General features: G+C 31.8%; 3 protein-coding genes across 6 annotated transcripts in view; 1 reads left to right on the plus strand and 2 right to left on the minus strand.

Annotated features, from left to right (window-relative positions):
* The window catches only part of LOC114325306 (homeobox protein homothorax), a 675,897-nt gene that overhangs the window by 150,928 nt on the left and 501,696 nt on the right, over positions 1-23,273 (plus strand). The gene's annotated exons all lie outside the window — the stretch shown is intronic.
* On the minus strand, positions 16,040-19,271 carry LOC126886856 (uncharacterized). Its single transcript, XM_050653956.1, has 2 exons — positions 16,165-19,271; positions 16,040-16,106 (listed from the first exon to the last, which is right to left on the minus strand). The coding sequence occupies exon 1, from the start codon at positions 19,264-19,266 to the stop codon at positions 16,819-16,821; it is 2,448 nt and encodes an 815-aa protein (XP_050509913.1). The 5' UTR covers positions 19,267-19,271; the 3' UTR covers positions 16,040-16,106; positions 16,165-16,818.
* LOC126886857 (uncharacterized) lies at positions 19,361-22,877 on the minus strand. The gene is made up of 2 exons (XM_050653957.1): positions 22,807-22,877; positions 19,361-22,748 (listed from the first exon to the last, which is right to left on the minus strand). The coding sequence occupies exon 2, from the start codon at positions 22,585-22,587 to the stop codon at positions 20,140-20,142; it is 2,448 nt and encodes an 815-aa protein (XP_050509914.1). The 5' UTR covers positions 22,588-22,748; positions 22,807-22,877; the 3' UTR covers positions 19,361-20,139.

A 23,273-nucleotide genomic window follows, 5' to 3' on the forward strand; every position in this document is an offset into this window, starting at 1 on the left:
ACAGATTATTAATGAAAAGCAGCCCATAAAAGAACATATATTAGTAGGAACATGGAATGTAAGAGGAACATACGAAGAAGGAAAACTGAAACACCTAGTAGATGAATGTAAAAAATATAAATTCGAAATAGTAGCACTACAAGAAACGAAACAACTAGGCCAAAACTCAATGGAAATAAATGACTATTTATTTTTCAATAGCGGAGGCGAAAATAGAATGTTAGGCACAGGATTTGTAGTAAACAAAAAGCTGAAAGATCTAATCGTTGACTTTAAACCAATTTCAGAGAGAATATGCATACTAAGAATAAGAGGAAAATACCAAAAAATAACATTTATAAACATACATGCACCGACTGAAGAGAAAAACATAGAGATAAAGGAAGACTTCTACAGTCAAATAGATACAGTATTCGAAAATATTCCCAAATACGATATAAAAATAGTACTAGGTGATGCTAATGCCAAAATAGGAAAAGAAGAAATATACACACCCACCATAGGAAAATATAGTCTGCATGAAACAACGAATGAAAATGGTCACCTCTTAATAGATTTTGCAAAAGAAAAAAACATGATCGTTATGAGCACGTACTTTCAACACAAAAGAATATATCAAGGAACATGGAGATCACCAGATGGAAAAACCATAAATCAAATAGATCATGTGCTCATCGAAAAAGACATGGAAAAATGTATAAAGAACATAAGAACATATAGAGGACCGGATGCAGACACAGATCACTTTATAGTCGGAATACAACTTAAACAGGTTATACCAGTTCTTAGAAATCAACAGAAAAAAAGGTACAAAGTAACTAAACCTATTAGACTACTGTCAGAAGAAGAACAAAGTAAATATGAAAGACTAGTCACTAGAGAACTGGAAAATATTGCAAAAAATGAAAACATCGAACAAAAATGGACGCAAATAAAAGTATGTATGACCAAAGCAGCGCAAGTCAGTAATAGAAATATAAAAGATGGATTCAAAGAATGGTTTGATGAAGAATGTAAAATAGAACTGGATGAAAGAAATAAGTTAAGACTCAAAATGATGCAAGTGAAAACACCAGAGATGGAGATACAATACAACGAACAAAGAAAACGAACTAAAAGAATCATAAGAGCAAAGAAAAGAAAGTACAACGAAGATAAATTGAAATGCATAGAAGAAAACTATAAAAATGGAGAAGTCAGGAACTTATATCAAGGAGTAAAAAATGAGAAAAAGGGGTTCCAAAGAAAACCTGTACACTACAAAAGCAAAAATGGAAGGAATTTAGTAAGCGACGAAGAAATACTGAGCAGATGGAGAGAATACTTCGAAGAGCTTCTAAATGAAATTCCCACAACAGAATATGCAGAAGAAGAAGAAGAAGGACCGAATGAAAATATTGATCAAGAAGAAATACAGGAAAGACCGCCTAATGAAAAAGAAATAAAAGAAATAATAGAAAAACTAAAGAAAAACAAGAGCCCAGGTAAGGATGAAATAACAGCTGAAATGTTTAAATATGGAGGACCAGTACTAATTAAGCATTTGGAAAAGCTGATAAAAGAAATTTGGGAACAAGAACACATACCAAAAGAATGGACTGAAGCCACACTGTGTCCAATTCACAAAAAAGGCGACAAAAGTTTATGCCATAATTACAGGGGAGTAGCCCTACTAAACGTTGCATATAAAATACTTGCAGTACATATAAAAGACAAGATAACACAAAAGATAGATAATGACATAGGAGAATATCAATGTGGATTCAGAAGAGGACGCAGCACGGTGGATCAAATTTTCCTGCTGCGTGAGATACAAGCGGAAAGCTACGAATACGGAAAATCTACAATGGCCCTATTCATTGACTTTAAACAAGCTTTTGACAGAGTTAAACGAAAAGAAATATACAAAGCACTATGTGAAATTGGAATTAGTAAAAAATTAATAAAGATGGTAAAAGTTACACTCAGAGAAACAGAGAACAGGGTTAAAATAAATGGAAAGGAAACAGATAAGTTTAGGGTCGGTGAAGGGGTACGACAAGGAGACCCACTGTCATCACTGTTGTTTAGTATCCTTCTTGAAATAGTCATCAGAGAAGCCGAAATTAACAGGACAGGACTTGTATACCAACGAAAACACCAATGCTTGGCATTCGCTGATGACATAGTAATGATAGCCAGAAGCAAACAAGAATTAAAAGAAATACTAAAAAGACTAGAGGCGATAGGAAGAAAGAAAGGGATATACATAAACGAAGAAAAGACTAAATATATGGAATGGACAGAACGAGAATACACACAAGGACAATACCTGACAATAAACACAGAGGCAAAAATATATAAATTCGAGGAAGTAGAGAGATTCCAATATCTAGGAGCGACATTCACTAGGAGACCAAATATAAAAGAAGAAATCCAAGCGAGAATTATGGCTGGCAATCGTTGTATCTTTGCTCTAAACAACTTATTGAGAAATAAGAACATATCTAGAGGGGCTAAGATAAGAATATACAAGACAGTGATAAGACCTATAGTCTTGTATGCCAGTGAAACATGGACGATGAACAAATCCGAACAAGTCATGCTTAAAGTATGGGAAAGAAAAGTCCTAAGAAAAATATTTGGCGGAAAGATATGGAATGGAATGTGGATAAGAAGACCAAATGTGGAATTGGAGAGGATGTATGGTGAACCAAACATAGTAGGGATCGTAAAATCACAAAGACTGAGATGGTTGGGACATATCCAAAGGATGCCAAACACGAGACTTCCCAAAAAAATAATAACGGGAGGAATAGGAGGAAAGAAGAAGAAAGGTAGACCGAAAACCAGATGGAAGAAAGATGTTGAAAAAGACATAGAAGAACTGAAAATCACAAATTGGAAAAATAAAGCAGCAAATAGGAGAGATTGGAAAGGAATAGTAAACCAAGCCATGGGCCTTCTAGGCCTGGAGAGCTAAACTATATATATATATAGGGGATCCCAAGCGGGGATTTTTGCAGTTACTCGAGCGCGTCAGATTATTACATGGGGATAAACCTTGTACCCTGAAAATGTACCTCTTCCATATATTGGCTCTTAATGCAGGGGAGTTCGTTAAGGGGGACCGAAAAAAAAAAATCTATCCTTAAAAATACTCGAAATTGTCAGATTAAGATAATGTAAGTTAAGTATAATACAAAAGAGTGTATATTTCAAAAATCTGATGATTTGAGCGGGGCGTAAGGAAATGGGTGAGTCAAAAACTTTCACAAATACGTCTTCAATATTTTTTAAAAATCTATCGAATGGTACTAAACATGACCCCCCACGGATAGCGGTAGGGGGTAAATTTAAAATTTTAAGTACAAAATAAACATCAGATCGAAAAACTGCAAAATACACTTTTAAAATGTTTTTGAAAAATCTATCGAATGGTTCCAAACACGACACCGCACGGAGGTGGGGTGGGGGGTTACTTTAAAATCTTAAATGGGACCCCAAATTTTTATTGCAGATTTGGATTCTTTATGTAAAAATAAGCAACTTTTATTCGAGACTCGATTTTTTTGAATTATGGATAGATGGCGCTATAATCGGAAAAACGATTGTTGGAAATGGAAAATTAAATTAAAAAATGGAAAGTCCCCACTAAAATGGAAAATTTTACTCAACTTTTTTTGGTTTTAGGACCTAATAATCACAACCCAATAGGTCTCCATAACGCTCGAGTGACTGCAAATTTAGCATACTTTGCTCCCCTACCAGGAACATGAATTGTCAGAAGCCACAAGAATTAGTAAAAAGGTAGAGATTTTACCATCTTCTAGTTATTTCCATATGATCTTCCTGTTTTTCGTTTGCCATCTCCTCTCATCAATATTTTCTTTGTACATCGTTGTGAGGTCATTCGGTAGCCACGTTAAAACTCGTTCGTTTATTTTTGGTAATTTTTATAACTTTCTTTTTGTGGAATTTCCCCGTTCACCTTGTAGTTTAATTACTAGTACACAAAATACCATAATGATAATTTTAAACGGAAAACATTGTCAGAAATCAGTCATTTTAGATCAAAATCTTTTACTTACCAAACTTTTAACTTGATACATATCTTTTTTCCAGAATTTTTTAATGACTTTCTTTTTATGGATGTATTAAAAACTACCTGCAGTTGTAGGAAAGCTATTAAAATGACACTTTCTCGTCTTTTATGTTAATCCTACTTTCTCTTTTTGATTTTTTTGTTCAATTGTTTTGTTCAAAAACGATTTAGTAACATTGTAAAATTTCACGCAGTTGAATAAAATATAGTAGTTAGTGATCAGTGTATTTCTAAAAATCTATTTGTTCAGTAGGTAATTGGAGAAAATTACTTCAATTGTTTTGAAATTATTGAGAAACATTTATGTCTAAGCAATTTATGGATATTTAAGATCTCTCTATTTTGTTACAAATTGTTCACACTCTTAAAACAATAAGTGAGCATCTTTAAAGTCAGTAAGCTAAGAAGATACATATTATGGTTTTACATGGGTGTATGAAATTTTAGTCACTTTGAGAGAAACTTTTTTTCCTTTGTAGAAATACTACGTTTTTTCTTCTTAATTATAATTGTAGTTTTGTGCATTTTTTCATTCTAAGTAGCTACATACATAAACAAACATAAATTATGGACTACAAAATAAACATAAATTATGGACTTTTCAATAAGATCTCTGGTTCTCTGATTTGGAATAATAATTGTGAATAATAATTCTGAATAATATATCTTCTTCTTAGGGTGCCTGTCCGTTCCGAACGTTGGCGATCATTCTGGCTATGATGACTTTGTTAGTTGCTATACAGAATAGTTGTGTTGAGGTCTTTCTATACTATGCTCTTAGGTTAGCAAGCCAGGATATTCTTCTTCGTCCTGTGGTCCTTTTTCCTTCAATTTTACCTTGTAAAATGCACTGGAGTAGCTCGTATCTGCCTTGATTTCTCATTATATGCCCCAAGTACTGCAGCTTTCGACCCTTCACGATGTTGACTAAATCTGCGGTTGTGTTCATCCTCCGTAGTACTTCTTCATTGGTGACTTTGTCTGTCCATGGTATCTTCAGGATCCTTCTGTACAACCATAGCTCAAAAGCTTGAAGTTTCGATAGAGTTTCCGCCTTCAATGTCCACGTTTCTACTCCGTATAGAAGCACTGAGTACACGTAACATTTAAGGAGCCTTATCTTTGTTTTTAGGGTGAGGTCATGGCTCTTGAACACAGAGCTCATAGTCAAGAATGCACTCTTTGCCTTTCCGATACGACATTTAATCTCTTGAGTATTGTCCCACGACTCATTGATCATAGTTCCCAAATAGTTGTATTGTGAGACACGTTCAATTCTCATTTGGTTCACATACAGATTTACTCCAGTTATGTTTTGCGTGCTGATGATCATTAGCTTGGTTTTGCTGGTGTTTATATCTAGTCCATATGTTCTACTAGTTTCAGTTATTTTATTCATTAAGTTTTGCAGCCCTTCTATGGTATTGGAAAACACTATTGTATCATCTGCATATCGCAGGTTGACTCCATTTATTGAGATCCCTTCATCAATATCTTTTAGAGCCTCTTCAAAAATGTGCTCTGAGTATAGATTGAATATCAGCGGTGAAATTATGCATCCCTGTCTCACTCCCCTTAAGATTTTGACCTGATCTGTATATTCTCCATCTATTCGGAGCACTTCTGATAGATTCCAATATAGATTAGCTATTATTTTCAGGTCTATTCCGTCAATCCCTGTCCTATTCAGCACTTCCATCATTTGTTCATGTCGGACTCTATCGAAAGCGTTTTTGTAGTCAATCAGGCATGCAATAATATATATAATAATAACTTTATAATATAGAATAACTAATATAGAATAATTTATAACTTCAGTTATTTAAACATTATAACTTCAATATACTATCTTCCTTATTAGTATCCATATTTTAGCCATATAGCTCACACTCCCTGTAAATTCACTCATCCCAGATACCTATGGTATCAAAAGGATTGAGATCCTCTGTGGAACTTTGGTGGTAAATACCGGTCAACTTTGATGGATTATAACTTCGGAACTAAATGCCCAATATTTTTTTTTTAAATACGCGCACGCTTTTTTTGCTGGACTTTCGATATAAGTTTAGAAAATAGTTATTTATGTACCAAGTCCAAGTATATACTGCAAACTTTTCAATCAAAGACACTGCGCATGATAGCAAATGTACCATGGTACGTTTCCAATATCACTATCCATAATGACTTTGAGATATCATTCAAGAAAGAAATTTCGTCCATGAAAATCAAACTATAAAACCACTCTACCAGCCGCCACTTGTAGAAAGAAGACGGAAAAGGACGTGGCTAGAAGACCTTACTGCAATGGTTTCCAACCTGTGGGGCGCGCCCCCCTAGGGGGGCGCGAGAGTGTTACAAGGGGGGCATGCAGCTGTTTCCAAAATATCATTTTCGAATACAAACCAAAGAAGTCGAATGGGTGTCACAAAAATTATGCTCAGTGAATAATATGCTGATCAACTTAAAATCATTCCACTTGCAGGTAATACGATGGGAAGACGAATATCTGAAGATCTCTGCGATCAATTAATAGAAAACATAAAACTATCTACTTTCGCGTTGCAAGTGCATGAGGCTACCGATTTTCTTAAGGATGCAACTTGATAACATATGTAAGATATGTTGTGGAAACTGATGTTAGAGAAGACATGATATTCTGTAAACTTATTGAAGGCAATACTACAGCAAGTGTTTAATATCATTGATAATTTTTTTAATGAAAATGATATTCTGTGGGAGAACTGTGTGGAACTATGCACAGATGGAGCTCCATCTATGACAAGAGAAAATGCCAGTCTACACGCACGAGTTCGAAAGTTGGCTCCTCGTGCAGTTTGTACGCATAGCATGATTCATAGACAATCGCTTGTTTTAAGAGATATGGGTGAAGATCTACTAACAGTATTTGAAGTTATTATAAGAGCTGTAAAGAGGAAGGCTTTTTGCAAAATTGTGTGATGCCATGGGTTCAGAATATAGATCACTTCTATATTACTGTGAGGCACGTTGGCTTTCTCGTGTCAAAGTACTTCACAGGGTGTCTGAGCTAAAAGAAGCGATCGCCATATTTCTTACTGATAATAATAGAGAATAAGCAAACTTGTTTTATGACACGAAATTCCTTGTAAACTTGCGTATTTAGTTAATATTCTTCAAAGACGCAGACGCATTTTAAATAAATCAATGCAAGGGCTTCAAATTCGTGCAATTACGCAGAAAGCTAAGATTACTGCATTTATGAAAAAATTAGAATTGTGGGTAATACTAACTGTGATAATAATAATAACTATGGATAATAATAAGTTTGAAAAATTTTGACATGTTTCCGACTTTTAAAATTACCTGTCTTGCTGATGAAATAGAAGAAAGTAAAGTTCATAATAATAATCATTTGACCAGTCTGTGGAAGCCATTCTCGTTTTACTTTAAAGTTGACATGTCCAAATATGAATGGATTAGAAACCCGTTTGTGATTGAAAAATATGATGATTTTGGCCTGGCAGAGCAGGAAATGATAATAGACATATCTAGTGATAGCAAATTTTCAAGATTGAGTTGAGAATTTATAAAATTACATATGTTAAAAAATTAAGGGGGCGCAACAATTTTAGTTTTTTAAAGGGGGCGCAGGTACAAAAAGGTTGGAAACCATTGCCTTACTGATTAGGTGTATTGGAGAACCATCGATGGATGGTGACCAAAGCATGCCACGATTCAAAACTTTTTGCTACTATTTGCTAAATACTCTGTATTGTCATTAGGGTAGATTGTAAATTTGCACTTAATAAAATGATAAAAAAATGTACCGAGTCAGTAAAGTGACTCTTTATCGAACGAGTCTGATATTACGAGAAAAGCGAGTGAAGCGAGCGAGGCGAGTAATAGACGAATTTCCGAGATATAGTAAGGAAAAGGAGTACAAAATTGAATTTTTCTATTTTTTTTTCATAATTTTGTTAATAAAAAATTTAGCCAACCTTTTGCAGTGTCCTCATAGTGAAATAATCATTTCTAATGATTATTCGAAACAATTAAAGCAAAAAAATAGGATAATATACGATTCTCCAAAATGAGGGTGTTTTATAACAGATACCGACTAGTCTACTATTTTTTTATCTTGCCCAGTGTTAATGAAACAAACACTTTTCACTGCCTTTCTGTTTGTCGTTGTTATTGTTAATTTAAATTTAGTAGTGACAGCAGTCAAACAGTTACGGGCAACGCAAAGTAAATCAGGGGTGACTGGTAAAAAAACCACACAGGTTTGTTATGTAAGTATCAGAGAGTAGGCAGTATGTTTTATTATATTTTATTTATTTTTGATATCCGAGGGCTTATCAGTTTGATTAGCTTATCGCGGGAAAACACATGTAAAACATCTTTAGAATGTGTGTATCGTACTCGAAAACCGGGAGATAACGCTGGTGTGTGTTGGAACAGTTTTTGTTAGAAGAGAACTCACAGAAGTTTGTTTACAACTGGTCTGATGTCTACAGCCCTTGTAAAAATAGGCCTTTAAGGAATATTAAACAAATATAGAAGCATCGCCTCGTAGAAATAATAGTGTACATGTATATAGTACCCAAAGTGCAGTATGTTTATAAACACAAAGGGTAGATGGTATACGCTTGTGTGATTACTTATGTTATGTTGAAGTATACGTGAAACCATTATTTAATACAATGTTTTCTTTTGAATTTTCAATGTCGTTCAGTTGTTTATTTTTATTCATTCGTTAATAGCGTATGTGCCAAAACAAATAACACTGAAAACAGGAAGCTTGTCCAATATAACAGCGCCAAGTGACTTTAGTAAAAATCATTATCACGGTATCTTTACATAATTGTTATTCGAATAAACTATTGAAGATTAAAAGCCTATAGTACAAGAAATGATATGAAGAATGGGCTGTCAAATGGACCTAACTTGTTAATGGTTATTAGTAATAATTGGTGCCTTTCTTTAGAAAACATAGATTGGACAATGCTTGAATAATACAGACAAGTAATCTAAGGTTCTATATTCTTAGTAATATATATACGGAGAAACAATGAGTATCTTTGCAGCTGAGCATGACTTAATCGTGCTAAACACATTTTACAAACTACCACCTAGACGCCTGTATACGTGGAAATCACCTAGAGACAACGGAGAAGACGTTATTATAAGAAATCAAATAGACTATATGCTTGTTAACAAAAGATATCGAAATAGTTTCAACAGTGTTAAAGCCTACCCAGGCGCTGATATTCAATCTGACCACAATCCTTTAGTGGGCGTGTATAGAACCAAGTTAAAGAAATACGCATAAAAACTGTAAAGAAACATGATATGAGAAAACTGAAATGTAGCGAAGTAAAAGAAATAGTCAGCAAAACATTAAATAGAAAATTCAAAGAAATCGATAATACAACGGAAAGCACAGAAGATAAGATAGAATCCCTTAATAAAACGATGGACAACATTAAAGACAATTTTATGAAGAACGAAGAAGGTAAGAATAAGAAATGGATGACGACAGAGATTCTGCAACTAATGGAAGAAAGAAGGAAAAACAAGAACGATAACTCCATGTATAAAACATTACAGGGAGAGATACAGAGAAAGATCAGAGAAGCCAAACAGAAAGAACTGGAGAAAAAATGCCAAGAAATTGAAATTCTGCAAAGTAAATACGACGACTTCAACGTGCATAAGAAGGTAAGAGAAATTACAGGCAAATGTAAAAACAGAAGAATAAGTAAACTTGTTAATGACAATGGAGAGATAATCGTGGACAAAGAGAGTATCAATAATACCTGGAAAAATTACATACGAAATTTATTTTTTGATGAGAGGGAGAACTAGTCCCCAATACCTACAAAAACAGGACCACCTATACTAGTGGCAGAAATAAAAGCAGCCATAATATCACTAAAAGAATGTATAGAGCTCCAGGACCAGACGGAGTACAATCTGAATTTCTTAAACTTTTGATGATGAATCTTTACGAATACTATGTTAAATCTTTAATAATATCTATGACACAGGCAATATCCCAAAAGATTGGCTAGTTTCAGAATTTATTACCTTACCAAAGAAACAGGGAGCAAAAAAGTGCGGAGAATATAGGCTAATAAGTCTAATGAGCCATACATTAAAACTTTTTCTTAAAATTATACATCGTAGAATATACAAGCTATGCGAAGAGAGAATACAAGACACACAGTTTGGATTCATGAAAGAGATGCACTGTTTAGTCTACAGGTTTTATTTCAAAGATGCAGAGATACGACTTGCGATATTTACACCTGCTCTGTGGACTACCAAAAATCCTTTGATACAGTTCAACACCGAAAAATGATGGATGTTCTAACAAAAGCCCAAATGGATGATAAAGACCGACGTATAATACAAAATTTATACTGGAACGAATCAGCCACAATAAGAACGAATCTTGGAGGTGAACCAACGGAAGCGATCCAGATTCTACTAGACGTTACGCAAGGTTGTATACTTTCACCTATATTATTTAACCTATGTATATTCGAAAGAAATATTTAGTGAAGCCTTGGAAAATTGCGAACATGGAATACTTCTAAATGGAGAGCGCCTAAACAACATCCGCTATGCAGACGACACCGTTATTTTTACAGACAGTTTGAACATTTTACAGCAACTAATAAACAAAGTAAATGAAATAGGTGAAAGATTTGGACTTCAAGTAAATATATCAAAAACTAAATTTATGATCATCAGCAAAAATAAAATTAGAGAAGCCCAACTACTTATCAATAATACACCAGTGGACAGAGTAAAACAGTATAACTATCTTGGAACAATAGTAAACGAACAATGGGATCACTCACAAGAAATACAATGTAGAATAGAGAAGGCTAGGAATGCATTCAATAACATGGCCAAACTCTTTAAAAGCCACAACCTTAATCTGGAGATAAAAATAAGGCTCCTACGATGTTATATCTTCTCAATATATTGTATTACGGAGTTGAATCCTGGACACTCACTGAAGCAATGGAGAAAAAACTTGAAGCCTTCGAGATGTGGTTATACAGGCGAATCCTAAGGATATCATGGACGGACAAGATAACTAACGAGACCGTATTACAAAGAGTGGGCAAAGAAAGAGAAGTTATGTATACCATTAAAAGGAGAAAGTTAGAATATCTCGGACACATAATGCTAAAAAAACAACCTACGCCGTAAACATTTTAAGATACCAGATAAGGTGGTCGAAGTAAAAAAATCTTATTTCTGAGGTAACTTATTTCGTACTGGCACAGTGCTTCGACGATTGGTTTTTTCAAAATCAAAGATGTATTTTGAATAGACTGCTTACATATTTACCAAAAATATGTCAGCAGTCTATTCAAAATACAAGAAAGACAGGAAGTCGCATGATTTTATACAGAGAATGAAATTTAATATTTTTCAACTAAACTGAAGAAAAAACGTAAAATAATCTTCTTGTTGTCGTGGTTGTAAGTTATTCTTAGATCTTCTGCCTAACATCGTGATGCTTCGAAAGCCACAATTGAAAACTACAGAGCGTAAATACGACCGGACATAATTAAAAATCTACAAATTAATTTGCACTCTAAAAAATGACTAAACCCGTGCTTATCAATCTTATTTTTACTCGTTTTTTATTACAAGCAACATTGTGTTTAACATTGAATTGAACAAATGCGCATATTTATGCATAATGCTGATAGAATGCTTCTACCTGTGATAGGAGGATTAGTTAGTATAGAAAATTTTATAGGCGTGCGAATTTGCTTGTTGTATACTAATTAAATATAATTAATTAACAATTTTCAGACGGTGTTATTTTTATCAAAAATGTAAAATTACGTGATTCTTATCAGTTTTCTCAAAATTTATTCTTTTTGCAATTTGTACACAAACGGATTACAATATGCTATTCATTATATGCTAAATATGTAAATAAATACTGCTATAAAATATGTTAACAAGTTAAAAAAATGACCCTCTTATGTGAAATTAATTTATTAATTACTCCTATTACTTCTAAAAATTATATCTCATATTTCAAATTGTTACATCGTTACTTTAATTTGCCGTGATAAATCAGAAGATAGATTTTTTCTGCTCTACAATAAATCTACAATGCATTTTTATATAATTTTCGTCTGCTTCCACGTATGTTTTGTATTTTGTACCAATTTACCTCTTTTTATTCCTGCAAGCCGTCTGTTGTTGATCGATCGTCGTCTTCATAATCAGTTTCATCACAGCTCGTTATGAGCCAATGTCTTCTTCAGAACAATCTTCCATTCACCACTGCTAGTGGCAACCCTTATCCATGCTCTACCTCCAATAGATTGTAAGTATTGCGCACTTAGCCCGATCAAAGAACAGTCTGACCCCAAAAATATAAAGAAAGGATGAAAATTTGGAAATAGGTAGTTGAAATTGTCTATTATTATATAAGAAAAAGTTTACAATTCTACATCCCCTCCATTTTACAAAAATGGAGGTGAATAGCCCATCTCGAAGTTGAAAAAATACATTCAAAATAAGACCGGAATTGGATAAAATGACAAATTCTAAGCAACTTTTGTTCTATAGAGTTTTTTCGCTAAGTCAATATTTTTCGAGTTATTTGCGAGTGAATATGTTCATTTTTAACAAAAAAAAACATGTTTTTGGACGGTTTTTCGGAGATAACTCAAAAAGTAAGTATTTTATTGAAAAAAATATTCTTAGCAAAAATATAGCTTACAAAAATTGAAAAAAAAATGGTGTACGCATGAGGTCTGTAGACCCAGTAGAAGCAGAGTTGTAGCTAATGAAAAGTAGGTTCTTCTTCGTCAAATTCCAAATCTAATATTTCAATGTAAAATAACCCAAAAACGGAGCACTTTTCGGGGAAAATTAATTTCAACTTTTTTAAAGTGTTTAAAAAAAAGTTAATTTTTGTTTTTTAAAAAAACTTCTAACATTAAAAGTAAGTGAACTACGCTCAAAATATTGTTGGTCCCTTTTTTTTGGTAAAAAAAATCGCGAAAACCACCCCCTAATTAGTATCACAAATATATTTTATCATTACCACTTGACAAATTACTTTATTTATGTATTATTTATATCATCTGTAAGTTTCATCGGTTCAAGGTGCTTATTTTTGAAAAAGCTATAGTTAAAATGGCTTGAACAAGTAACTAATCACGAGTTTAGGCAAATTTTGAACAGCCATAGCATAATCAATTTTTGTCTAACAAGAAAACAAAACATCAAAAATATTTAGAAAAGCAAAACGAACATTTTATTACTCTTTGAGATTTTTTGTATTACTAATAATTTTTTAAGTTAATTCCATAAAAATTCCATTTTTTTCGAAATAAAAAAAATGTTTTATTTTAAACCCAATTTTTTTCAAAAATGAGCACTTTGAACCAATCAAACTTATAGATAATATAAACAATACATAAGTAAAGTAGCTTGCGAAGCGGTAACTATTAATTTTATTTGGAAGCTAATTAGGGGGTGATTTTCGCGATTTTTTTAGCAAAAAATAAAAAAGACCAGCAATATTTTTAGCGTAACTCACTTACTTTTAAATGTTAGAAGTTTTTTTTTTAATAAAAAATAAACCTTTTTTTTAAACACTCTAAAAAAGTTGTAATGAATTTTCCCCAAAAAGAGCTTCGTTTTTGGGTTATTTCAAATTGAAATATGCGATTTGGAATTTGACGAAGAAGAACCTACTTTTCATTAGCTACAACTCTGCTTCTACTGGGTCTACATACCTCATGCATACACAATTTTTTTTAGTTCTTTATAAGCTATATTTTTGTTAATACTATTTTTTTCGCTAAACTACTTACTTTTTGAGTTATCTGCGAAAAACCTTCCAAAAACATGTTTTTTTTTGTCAAAAATGAACATATTCACTCACTTAGTGAAAAAACTCTATAGAACAAAAGTTACTTAGAATTAGTCATTTTATACAATTTCGGACTTATTTTGAACGTATATTTTTTCACCCCCGAGAAAATATTTTTCACCCCGTATTTCCCAATTTTTGTAAAATGGAGGGGATGTAGAATTGTAAACTTATGTAATTTTCTTATGTAATAATAGACAATTTCAACTACCTATTTCCAAATTTTCATCCTTCCTTTATTTTTTGGAGATTTTCGTGAATTTTGTGTTTCATGATCGGACTAATTGCTCTATCTTAAAACATGGTAGTGAAAGGCCAGAATTATAGAAATTTCATCTTTTAATGTGCCATAAACAGTTTTGAGTGTATGCAGCGCCTTTACATATAGTGTAGGCACATTACTATTTCGTGGTTTATGAGGGCATTCAAAGCAGTGACCTTGACGACACCGTTTCATTTTTTAGTGGGAACCGATCCCTCATCATTCCGCTCCAAACGTAGAACTTTATTATACTCAACTCTGAGCAATGAAATGCCGTATCTATCACGATAGTTATTGTCTCGTGACTACTTTTTGTTCTGTGAGTATCTTTGTTACCTTCTATTTAAATAATTGATTATTGATTGTTTCCTTCGTAATTTTTTTCAATGTACTTTACCCTGTTCCAGCTCCATGTAGTATTCTCGCTAATTTTGCTGTTTTAGAAGAAGTAAGCGTGATCCATTTTTATTCATTTGTTATAGTCATTTCTTAATACTAAAGAAGGTAATTACTAAGAGGAGAAAGTGAAGACTGAAAAATATTTATTCCCATCGTAATTAGTGACTATTCGATCTATACACTACGTACAATTCCCTTGAGCAATTTACGTGACGAATACCTTATAGTATATTATAGAACTGACCGCATAGACCACATAATTTGCGGTAAATGTAATCAAGTTATTTAAAAAGTAAATAATAATTCTAACAAGCCGCTGAAGAATTTTATCCAGTTAAGGTTTTTTTGTTAAAAACCGCGTTGTTAAAGATATTTATATAAAATGTTGAAGCTAAGTGGTCTTTTTTCCACTCTTCGGCACCGTATTGCTCGATTAGCCGCATACTTTTCATTCTCTGCTGGTATTGAAAGAGAGAAGGTATGAGAATATCCTAACTGAACTCTCCAGGAACGTATTCAAATACACCTAAAATAATATTTATGTCATTCATTTTGTCTACAAACGTAGAACTAAGTCACTCTAGAAGACCATATTCGAAAAATTTAATACATATTTAGAGAAAACGAAAAAGAAAAGCTTTAGAAATATACACACTGTTCTGTAATTAGATATATTTTTATATATCACTGTTAAATACACTGTTATATACACTGTTAAATATATTTTTAATATGGGATGTAACTTTTTTATTTTCAAATTTGCAATGGTTTTGATACCTGAGGCAGTTATATACTAATAGTCCAGAGATATAAGATTTTTCTCGTGACACATCCCCCTCCAGGCCGAAACCATATTTTTTGAGTAGTATGGACTTCTATATTAATAACATATATGTTTCCTGCAGCCGATTTTGATGATATACATAGCTATAAACAAATGAAAGTCAAAAAACGGTAAATTTTCGCTTTTTTCGTCTATTACGAAAAAGTAAAGCATTCTAAACAAATTTGAGCATAAGAAACTCATAAATCATATAAAAAGCTTCAATATGGCGTTCGCTGAATATCTCTATCCTTATTTGTTGCTTAGAAAATTGCGAAATAAGTCATAAATTTTGAGATTTTATAAATGTTCATAACTTATGTAAAAATTAACTTAGAACCTTCTTATTACACGGAATTCTGAGACTTGTGGTGCTTAAATTATATTTTAAATTTCAAACCAATTGGTCAAATAGTTTAAAAGTTATTTAATTTGTTTATACCAAATTCATTTTTTTGCAACACTGTAAGTCAGAAAATTATGAATAGAAAAAGACTGTTTGACTTGTACACACTTCTATATAAATCTAAACGGGAACTGGTGTATGTTTTCAAAAGACTGATAGTGTGTAAATTAATTTATTAAATCAGCTAAGTACTTTCAGCATATTAATGCCATCATCAGAGCTATCCTATAAAAAGACTAAGTTGAAAAATCTTATTCATAAAAAATTATAAAGTGAAACTTACGTCTTATAGGTGTAAAAACCTCAAAAGAAGAGAAAACTTCGAACAAACACATTCTATATTTTAAAAATTAACCCAGGGATATAACCACTGGTTAGGGTAAAAAACCCTTAAATGTTAAAAATCACATTTAATGTGTTTTTTTACAAAATGGCCACCATTCGTACAAAGAACAGCTGTTACTGACAATATTCAAAACGACAGCCTGCTGACGGAAACAATAGTTCCTAGCGACATCTGTGTTATTAAAATTGTTTAAAATTTTTGAAAATGACTAAGTTGTCATATGTAGTTAACTAATTGGTATGACGTTAAAGTTAATATGAAAGACTAAAGTTAAATTTAAATGACAATTGTTAAGTTTAAATTAAAGTTAAATGTGAAAATAATCAAATTATCAAAGTATTATTAATTATTAAAAAAACCAAACAACCAGTCAGTTCTGACCAAATATAGAAGTGAGATAGATGAAAACCAAGGAGAAGCACCGTTGGACAAGCTCAGAGTTCCAAAACTGTTTGAAAACAATATTATTATTAAAAAAGCCAAATCGAAAATATTTAATTTAATTGTAATCAATGAAAGAAAATTCAAATATGTTATAAAGTAATGTTCAAAAAACTAGAGCAATTGTTGGGCATGCTGAATATAACAGTATTAAAGAAACTTCTTAAAGATTGGATCAAATTTACAATTTAATTGAACTTGGGTGTTAACACAATTTTGAGGATTTCTTTTTAATTCCCTGCTAATTTCTAAGTCTTCTAATAAATTCATTTTTGTATAGTTGTTAATGGGTATACTATGTAGAATCCTACTATCTCTTTGGGGACTGAAGTTATGTTTAGAAGCATGTAAGTGATTGCCAAAACTAGATTTGTCAATCTTAGACAAATGTTCTTTGATGCGTGTTTCCAAAGGTCGCATAGTTCTCCCCACATAGGTAACAGGGCAGTCTCCACAGGACAATTTGTATATACCACTTTTTGATGTTTTTCCAATTTTATCTTTGGTGTGAGAAAAAATAGATTTGATATTTTCCTTACATTTGAATGATAGTTTAAGGTTGGGGATGTTATTTAGGATTTTGGCTATATTATCTGAAGGATAACCTATGTATGATATTGATCTATACATAACTGCTGTAGTGGAATTATTAAGAACAGGATTGTAAGCTAGGGATCTATTCCTTTTACTCCTTAATTTGTTGAGGATGTTATCAACTAAAGTAGGGGAGTAACCATTACTATATGCAAGTTGTTTGATAATATCTAATTCTGAATTGAAATTAGTATCTGATAATGGTAGACTAAGTAAACGATGGATGTAGCAATAAAAGGAAGCCATCTTCTGTTGAAAGGGATGGTTAGAAGATCTAGGGATGGTATGGTCAGTCTGAGTAGGTTTTCTAAAGACTGAAAAAATTAATTTACTGTCCATCCTAGTTAAAGTAAGGTCTAGAAAATTTATAGACTTGTTGGACTCGGTTTCTAGAGTGAAATTTATAGCTGGATGTAAATTGTTGAGCAAATAAAGAATATTTTCAGCATCTGTAGAATTGCCATCTATAATAGCCAATACATCATCAACATACCTGAACCAGTATAAGATTTTTTGGAAAGAGTTTTGGTTCGAAGAATTATTATCAAATATGTTAACCTCGAGGTTGTTAAGAAACAAATCTGCTAGCAAAGGTGATAAAGGATTCCCCATTGCCAAGCCTTGTGCTTGTCTATAAATAATATCGTTAAAGGTGAAGAAATCTTGCGATAAACAAAATTTAAGTAAATCCAACAAGTGAGGAATTGAAACTCTATTAATATTACTTTTAATAAGTAAATCCTCCACTAAAGGAATGGTTTCATCTCTAGGTACATTAGTAAACAAATTACTTACATCAAAAGAAACTAGAAAGAAGTCTCTAGGTAAGTTTAAAACTGACAGCTTATTTACTAAATCGGTAGAATTTTTGACAGAATAAGAAGGTTGTAAAGTTATTGTAGATTGTAAAATGGAATTAATGAATTTAGACAATGTAACAACTGGTGTGTTGTAAAAGCTAACCACTGGTCTCATAGGAACATTCGGTTTGTGAATTTTTGGTAAACCATATAGTCTAGGTATTTGAGGATTTGACAAAATGAAGGTTTTTTCTTTCGTTTTATGTAATTGTAGGAAATCTTTATGTTTAGATAAGGTATTTTTTAGGTTAGTGATTAATTTATTTAGAGGATTTCTATCTAAAATGTCAAAGTTGTTATTTCTTAAAAACTCTTCAGTTTTCTGAACATAATCACTATGATGCATGATGATGAGGCAGTTGCCTTTGTCAGCTTTAGTTATGATGAGGTTATTACTTTTCAGTTTGAAGGATAATTGTCTAATCAAATGGAGTTGTTTAAAACATTTGGTTTTAATGTTATTAACATTGTTATTAAATTTGATCAGATCTTTTTGTAAAGAAAGAAAACAATTGCTTTTTAAGTTAGTTTTAGAAATGTTGTCTAAAGGTAAGCTTTCTATTACGGTATCAATGTCAACTGAAAATTCCTCAACCATTTTATTGTTAAAAGGTACTAGAGTAGAGAATTTTAACCCGTTGGACAGAAAATCAAGTTCTTTATTAGTGAAAGAGCAAGTTGACAAGTTAACTGTACGTTTGTGAAATCTAAACTTAAAGGAACCCATCAATCTATTAGTGTTTTGACTATTACTGTTGAGATTATTTTTCTTTTTTATCAAATTGTGAAGCTTGTTATTTACTCTATTGAATTTGGACTGTTTTATGTACTCTAAATTATCTAAATGATTGGCTATGGAATCTCTGAAATTATCAAACGGAACCTCTCTTACAATGTTGTCATAAAGTATTTTAAGCTGAACATTAATCTTATCTAAATGAGCATGATGTTTACAAAGTTCTTTTTGAAGAAATTTCCTTTCTATTTGTGACTTAAAATTAAGAGTAGCAGTGGAAGGTACCTTACATTTTGCAAAAGTTGGTGTAACTTTGAATTTAATGCATTTGTGGATGAACCAAATGTCGATGTTCAGCAACTCTCTCTTCTTTGACAGTCTTAGGTATTTACTAAAGTCAACTACCATACTGTAGATAATGAATAGAAAAAGACTGTTTGACTTGTACACACTTCTATATAAATCTAAACGGGAACTGGTGTATGTTTTCAAAAGACTGATAGTGTGTAAATTAATTTATTAAATCAGCTAAGTACTTTCAGCATATTAATGCCATCATCAGAGCTATCCTATAAAAAGACTAAGTTGAAAAATCTTATTCATAAAAAATTATAAAGTGAAACTTACGTCTTATAGGTGTAAAAACCTCAAAAGAAGAGAAAACTTCGAACAAACACATTCTATATTTTAAAAATTAACCCAGGGATATAACCACTGGTTAGGGTAAAAAACCCTTAAATGTTAAAAATCACATTTAATGTGTTTTTTTACAAAATGGCCACCATTCGTACAAAGAACAGCTGTTACTGACAATATTCAAAACGACAGCCTGCTGACGGAAACAATAGTTCCTAGCGACATCTGTGTTATTAAAATTGTTTAAAATTTTTGAAAATGACTAAGTTGTCATATGTAGTTAACTAATTGGTATGACGTTAAAGTTAATATGAAAGACTAAAGTTAAATTTAAATGACAATTGTTAAGTTTAAATTAAAGTTAAATGTGAAAATAATCAAATTATCAAAGTATTATTAATTATTAAAAAAACCAAACAACCAGTCAGTTCTGACCAAATATAGAAGTGAGATAGATGAAAACCAAGGAGAAGCACCGTTGGACAAGCTCAGAGTTCCAAAACTGTTTGAAAACAATATTATTATTAAAAAAGCCAAATCGAAAATATTTAATTTAATTGTAATCAATGAAAGAAAATTCAAATATGTTATAAAGTAATGTTCAAAAAACTAGAGCAATTGTTGGGCATGCTGAATATAACAGTATTAAAGAAACTTCTTAAAGATTGGATCAAATTTACAATTTAATTGAACTTGGGTGTTAACACAATTTTGAGGATTTCTTTTTAATTCCCTGCTAATTTCTAAGTCTTCTAATAAATTCATTTTTGTATAGTTGTTAATGGGTATACTATGTAGAATCCTACTATCTCTTTGGGGACTGAAGTTATGTTTAGAAGCATGTAAGTGATTGCCAAAACTAGATTTGTCAATCTTAGACAAATGTTCTTTGATGCGTGTTTCCAAAGGTCGCATAGTTCTCCCCACATAGGTAACAGGGCAGTCTCCACAGGACAATTTGTATATACCACTTTTTGATGTTTTTCCAATTTTATCTTTGGTGTGAGAAAAAATAGATTTGATATTTTCCTTACATTTGAATGATAGTTTAAGGTTGGGGATGTTATTTAGGATTTTGGCTATATTATCTGAAGGATAACCTATGTATGATATTGATCTATACATAACTGCTGTAGTGGAATTATTAAGAACAGGATTGTAAGCTAGGGATCTATTCCTTTTACTCCTTAATTTGTTGAGGATGTTATCAACTAAAGTAGGGGAGTAACCATTACTATATGCAAGTTGTTTGATAATATCTAATTCTGAATTGAAATTAGTATCTGATAATGGTAGACTAAGTAAACGATGGATGTAGCAATAAAAGGAAGCCATCTTCTGTTGAAAGGGATGGTTAGAAGATCTAGGGATGGTATGGTCAGTCTGAGTAGGTTTTCTAAAGACTGAAAAAATTAATTTACTGTCCATCCTAGTTAAAGTAAGGTCTAGAAAATTTATAGACTTGTTGGACTCGGTTTCTAGAGTGAAATTTATAGCTGGATGTAAATTGTTGAGCAAATAAAGAATATTTTCAGCATCTGTAGAATTGCCATCTATAATAGCCAATACATCATCAACATACCTGAACCAGTATAAGATTTTTTGGAAAGAGTTTTGGTTCGAAGAATTATTATCAAATATGTTAACCTCGAGGTTGTTAAGAAACAAATCTGCTAGCAAAGGTGATAAAGGATTCCCCATTGCCAAGCCTTGTGCTTGTCTATAAATAATATCGTTAAAGGTGAAGAAATCTTGCGATAAACAAAATTTAAGTAAATCCAACAAGTGAGGAATTGAAACTCTATTAATATTACTTTTAATAAGTAAATCCTCCACTAAAGGAATGGTTTCATCTCTAGGTACATTAGTAAACAAATTACTTACATCAAAAGAAACTAGAAAGAAGTCTCTAGGTAAGTTTAAAACTGACAGCTTATTTACTAAATCGGTAGAATTTTTGACAGAATAAGAAGGTTGTAAAGTTATTGTAGATTGTAAAATGGAATTAATGAATTTAGACAATGTAACAACTGGTGTGTTGTAAAAGCTAACCACTGGTCTCATAGGAACATTCGGTTTGTGAATTTTTGGTAAACCATATAGTCTAGGTATTTGAGGATTTGACAAAATGAAGGTTTTTTCTTTCGTTTTATGTAATTGTAGGAAATCTTTATGTTTAGATAAGGTATTTTTTAGGTTAGTGATTAATTTATTTAGAGGATTTCTATCTAAAATGTCAAAGTTGTTATTTCTTAAAAACTCTTCAGTTTTCTGAACATAATCACTATGATGCATGATGATGAGGCAGTTGCCTTTGTCAGCTTTAGTTATGATGAGGTTATTACTTTTCAGTTTGAAGGATAATTGTCTAATCAAATGGAGTTGTTTAAAACATTTGGTTTTAATGTTATTAACATTGTTATTAAATTTGATCAGATCTTTTTGTAAAGAAAGAAAACAATTGCTTTTTAAGTTAGTTTTAGAAATGTTGTCTAAAGGTAAGCTTTCTATTACGGTATCAATGTCAACTGAAAATTCCTCAACCATTTTATTGTTAAAAGGTACTAGAGTAGAGAATTTTAACCCGTTGGACAGAAAATCAAGTTCTTTATTAGTGAAAGAGCAAGTTGACAAGTTAACTGTACGTTTGTGAAATCTAAACTTAAAGGAACCCATCAATCTATTAGTGTTTTGACTATTACTGTTGAGATTATTTTTCTTTTTTATCAAATTGTGAAGCTTGTTATTTACTCTATTGAATTTGGACTGTTTTATGTACTCTAAATTATCTAAATGATTGGCTATGGAATCTCTGAAATTATCAAACGGAACCTCTCTTACAATGTTGTCATAAAGTATTTTAAGCTGAACATTAATCTTATCTAAATGAGCATGATGTTTACAAAGTTCTTTTTGAAGAAATTTCCTTTCTATTTGTGACTTAAAATTAAGAGTAGCAGTGGAAGGTACCTTACATTTTGCAAAAGTTGGTGTAACTTTGAATTTAATGCATTTGTGGATGAACCAAATGTCGATGTTCAGCAACTCTCTCTTCTTTGACAGTCTTAGGTATTTACTAAAGTCAACTACCATACTGTAGATAATGAATAGAAAAAGACTGTTTGACTTGTACACACTTCTATATAAATCTAAACGGGAACTGGTGTATGTTTTCAAAAGACTGATAGTGTGTAAATTAATTTATTAAATCAGCTAAGTACTTTCAGCATATTAATGCCATCATCAGAGCTATCCTATAAAAAGACTAAGTTGAAAAATCTTATTCATAAAAAATTATAAAGTGAAACTTACGTCTTATAGGTGTAAAAACCTCAAAAGAAGAGAAAACTTCGAACAAACACATTCTATATATTAAAAATTAACCCAGGGATATAACCACTGGTTAGGGTAAAAAACCCTTAAATGTTAAAAATCACATTTAATGTGTTTTTTTACAAAATGGCCACCATTCGTACAAAGAACAGCTGTTACTGACAATATTCAAAACGACAGCCTGCTGACGGAAACAATAGTTCCTAGCGACATCTGTGTTATTAAAATTGTTTAAAATTTTTGAAAATGACTAAGTTGTCATATGTAGTTAACTAATTGGTATGACGTTAAAGTTAATATGAAAGACTAAAGTTAAATTTAAATGACAATTGTTAAGTTTAAATTAAAGTTAAATGTGAAAATAATCAAATTATCAAAGTATTATTAATTATTAAAAAAACCAAACAACCAGTCAGTTCTGACCAAATATAGAAGTGAGATAGATG

This window comes from Diabrotica virgifera, chromosome 6 (assembly GCF_917563875.1).
Source record: "Diabrotica virgifera virgifera chromosome 6, PGI_DIABVI_V3a".
Taxonomy (NCBI): domain Eukaryota; kingdom Metazoa; phylum Arthropoda; class Insecta; order Coleoptera; family Chrysomelidae; genus Diabrotica; species Diabrotica virgifera.

What these genes read in the sequence shown, in the direction of transcription:
- LOC126886856 (XM_050653956.1), bottom strand. Translation starts at nt 19,266, where the DNA reads ATGGTAGTTGACTTTAGTAAATACCTAAGACTGTCAAAGAAGAGAGAG.
- LOC126886857 (XM_050653957.1), bottom strand. Translation starts at nt 22,587, where the DNA reads ATGGTAGTTGACTTTAGTAAATACCTAAGACTGTCAAAGAAGAGAGAG.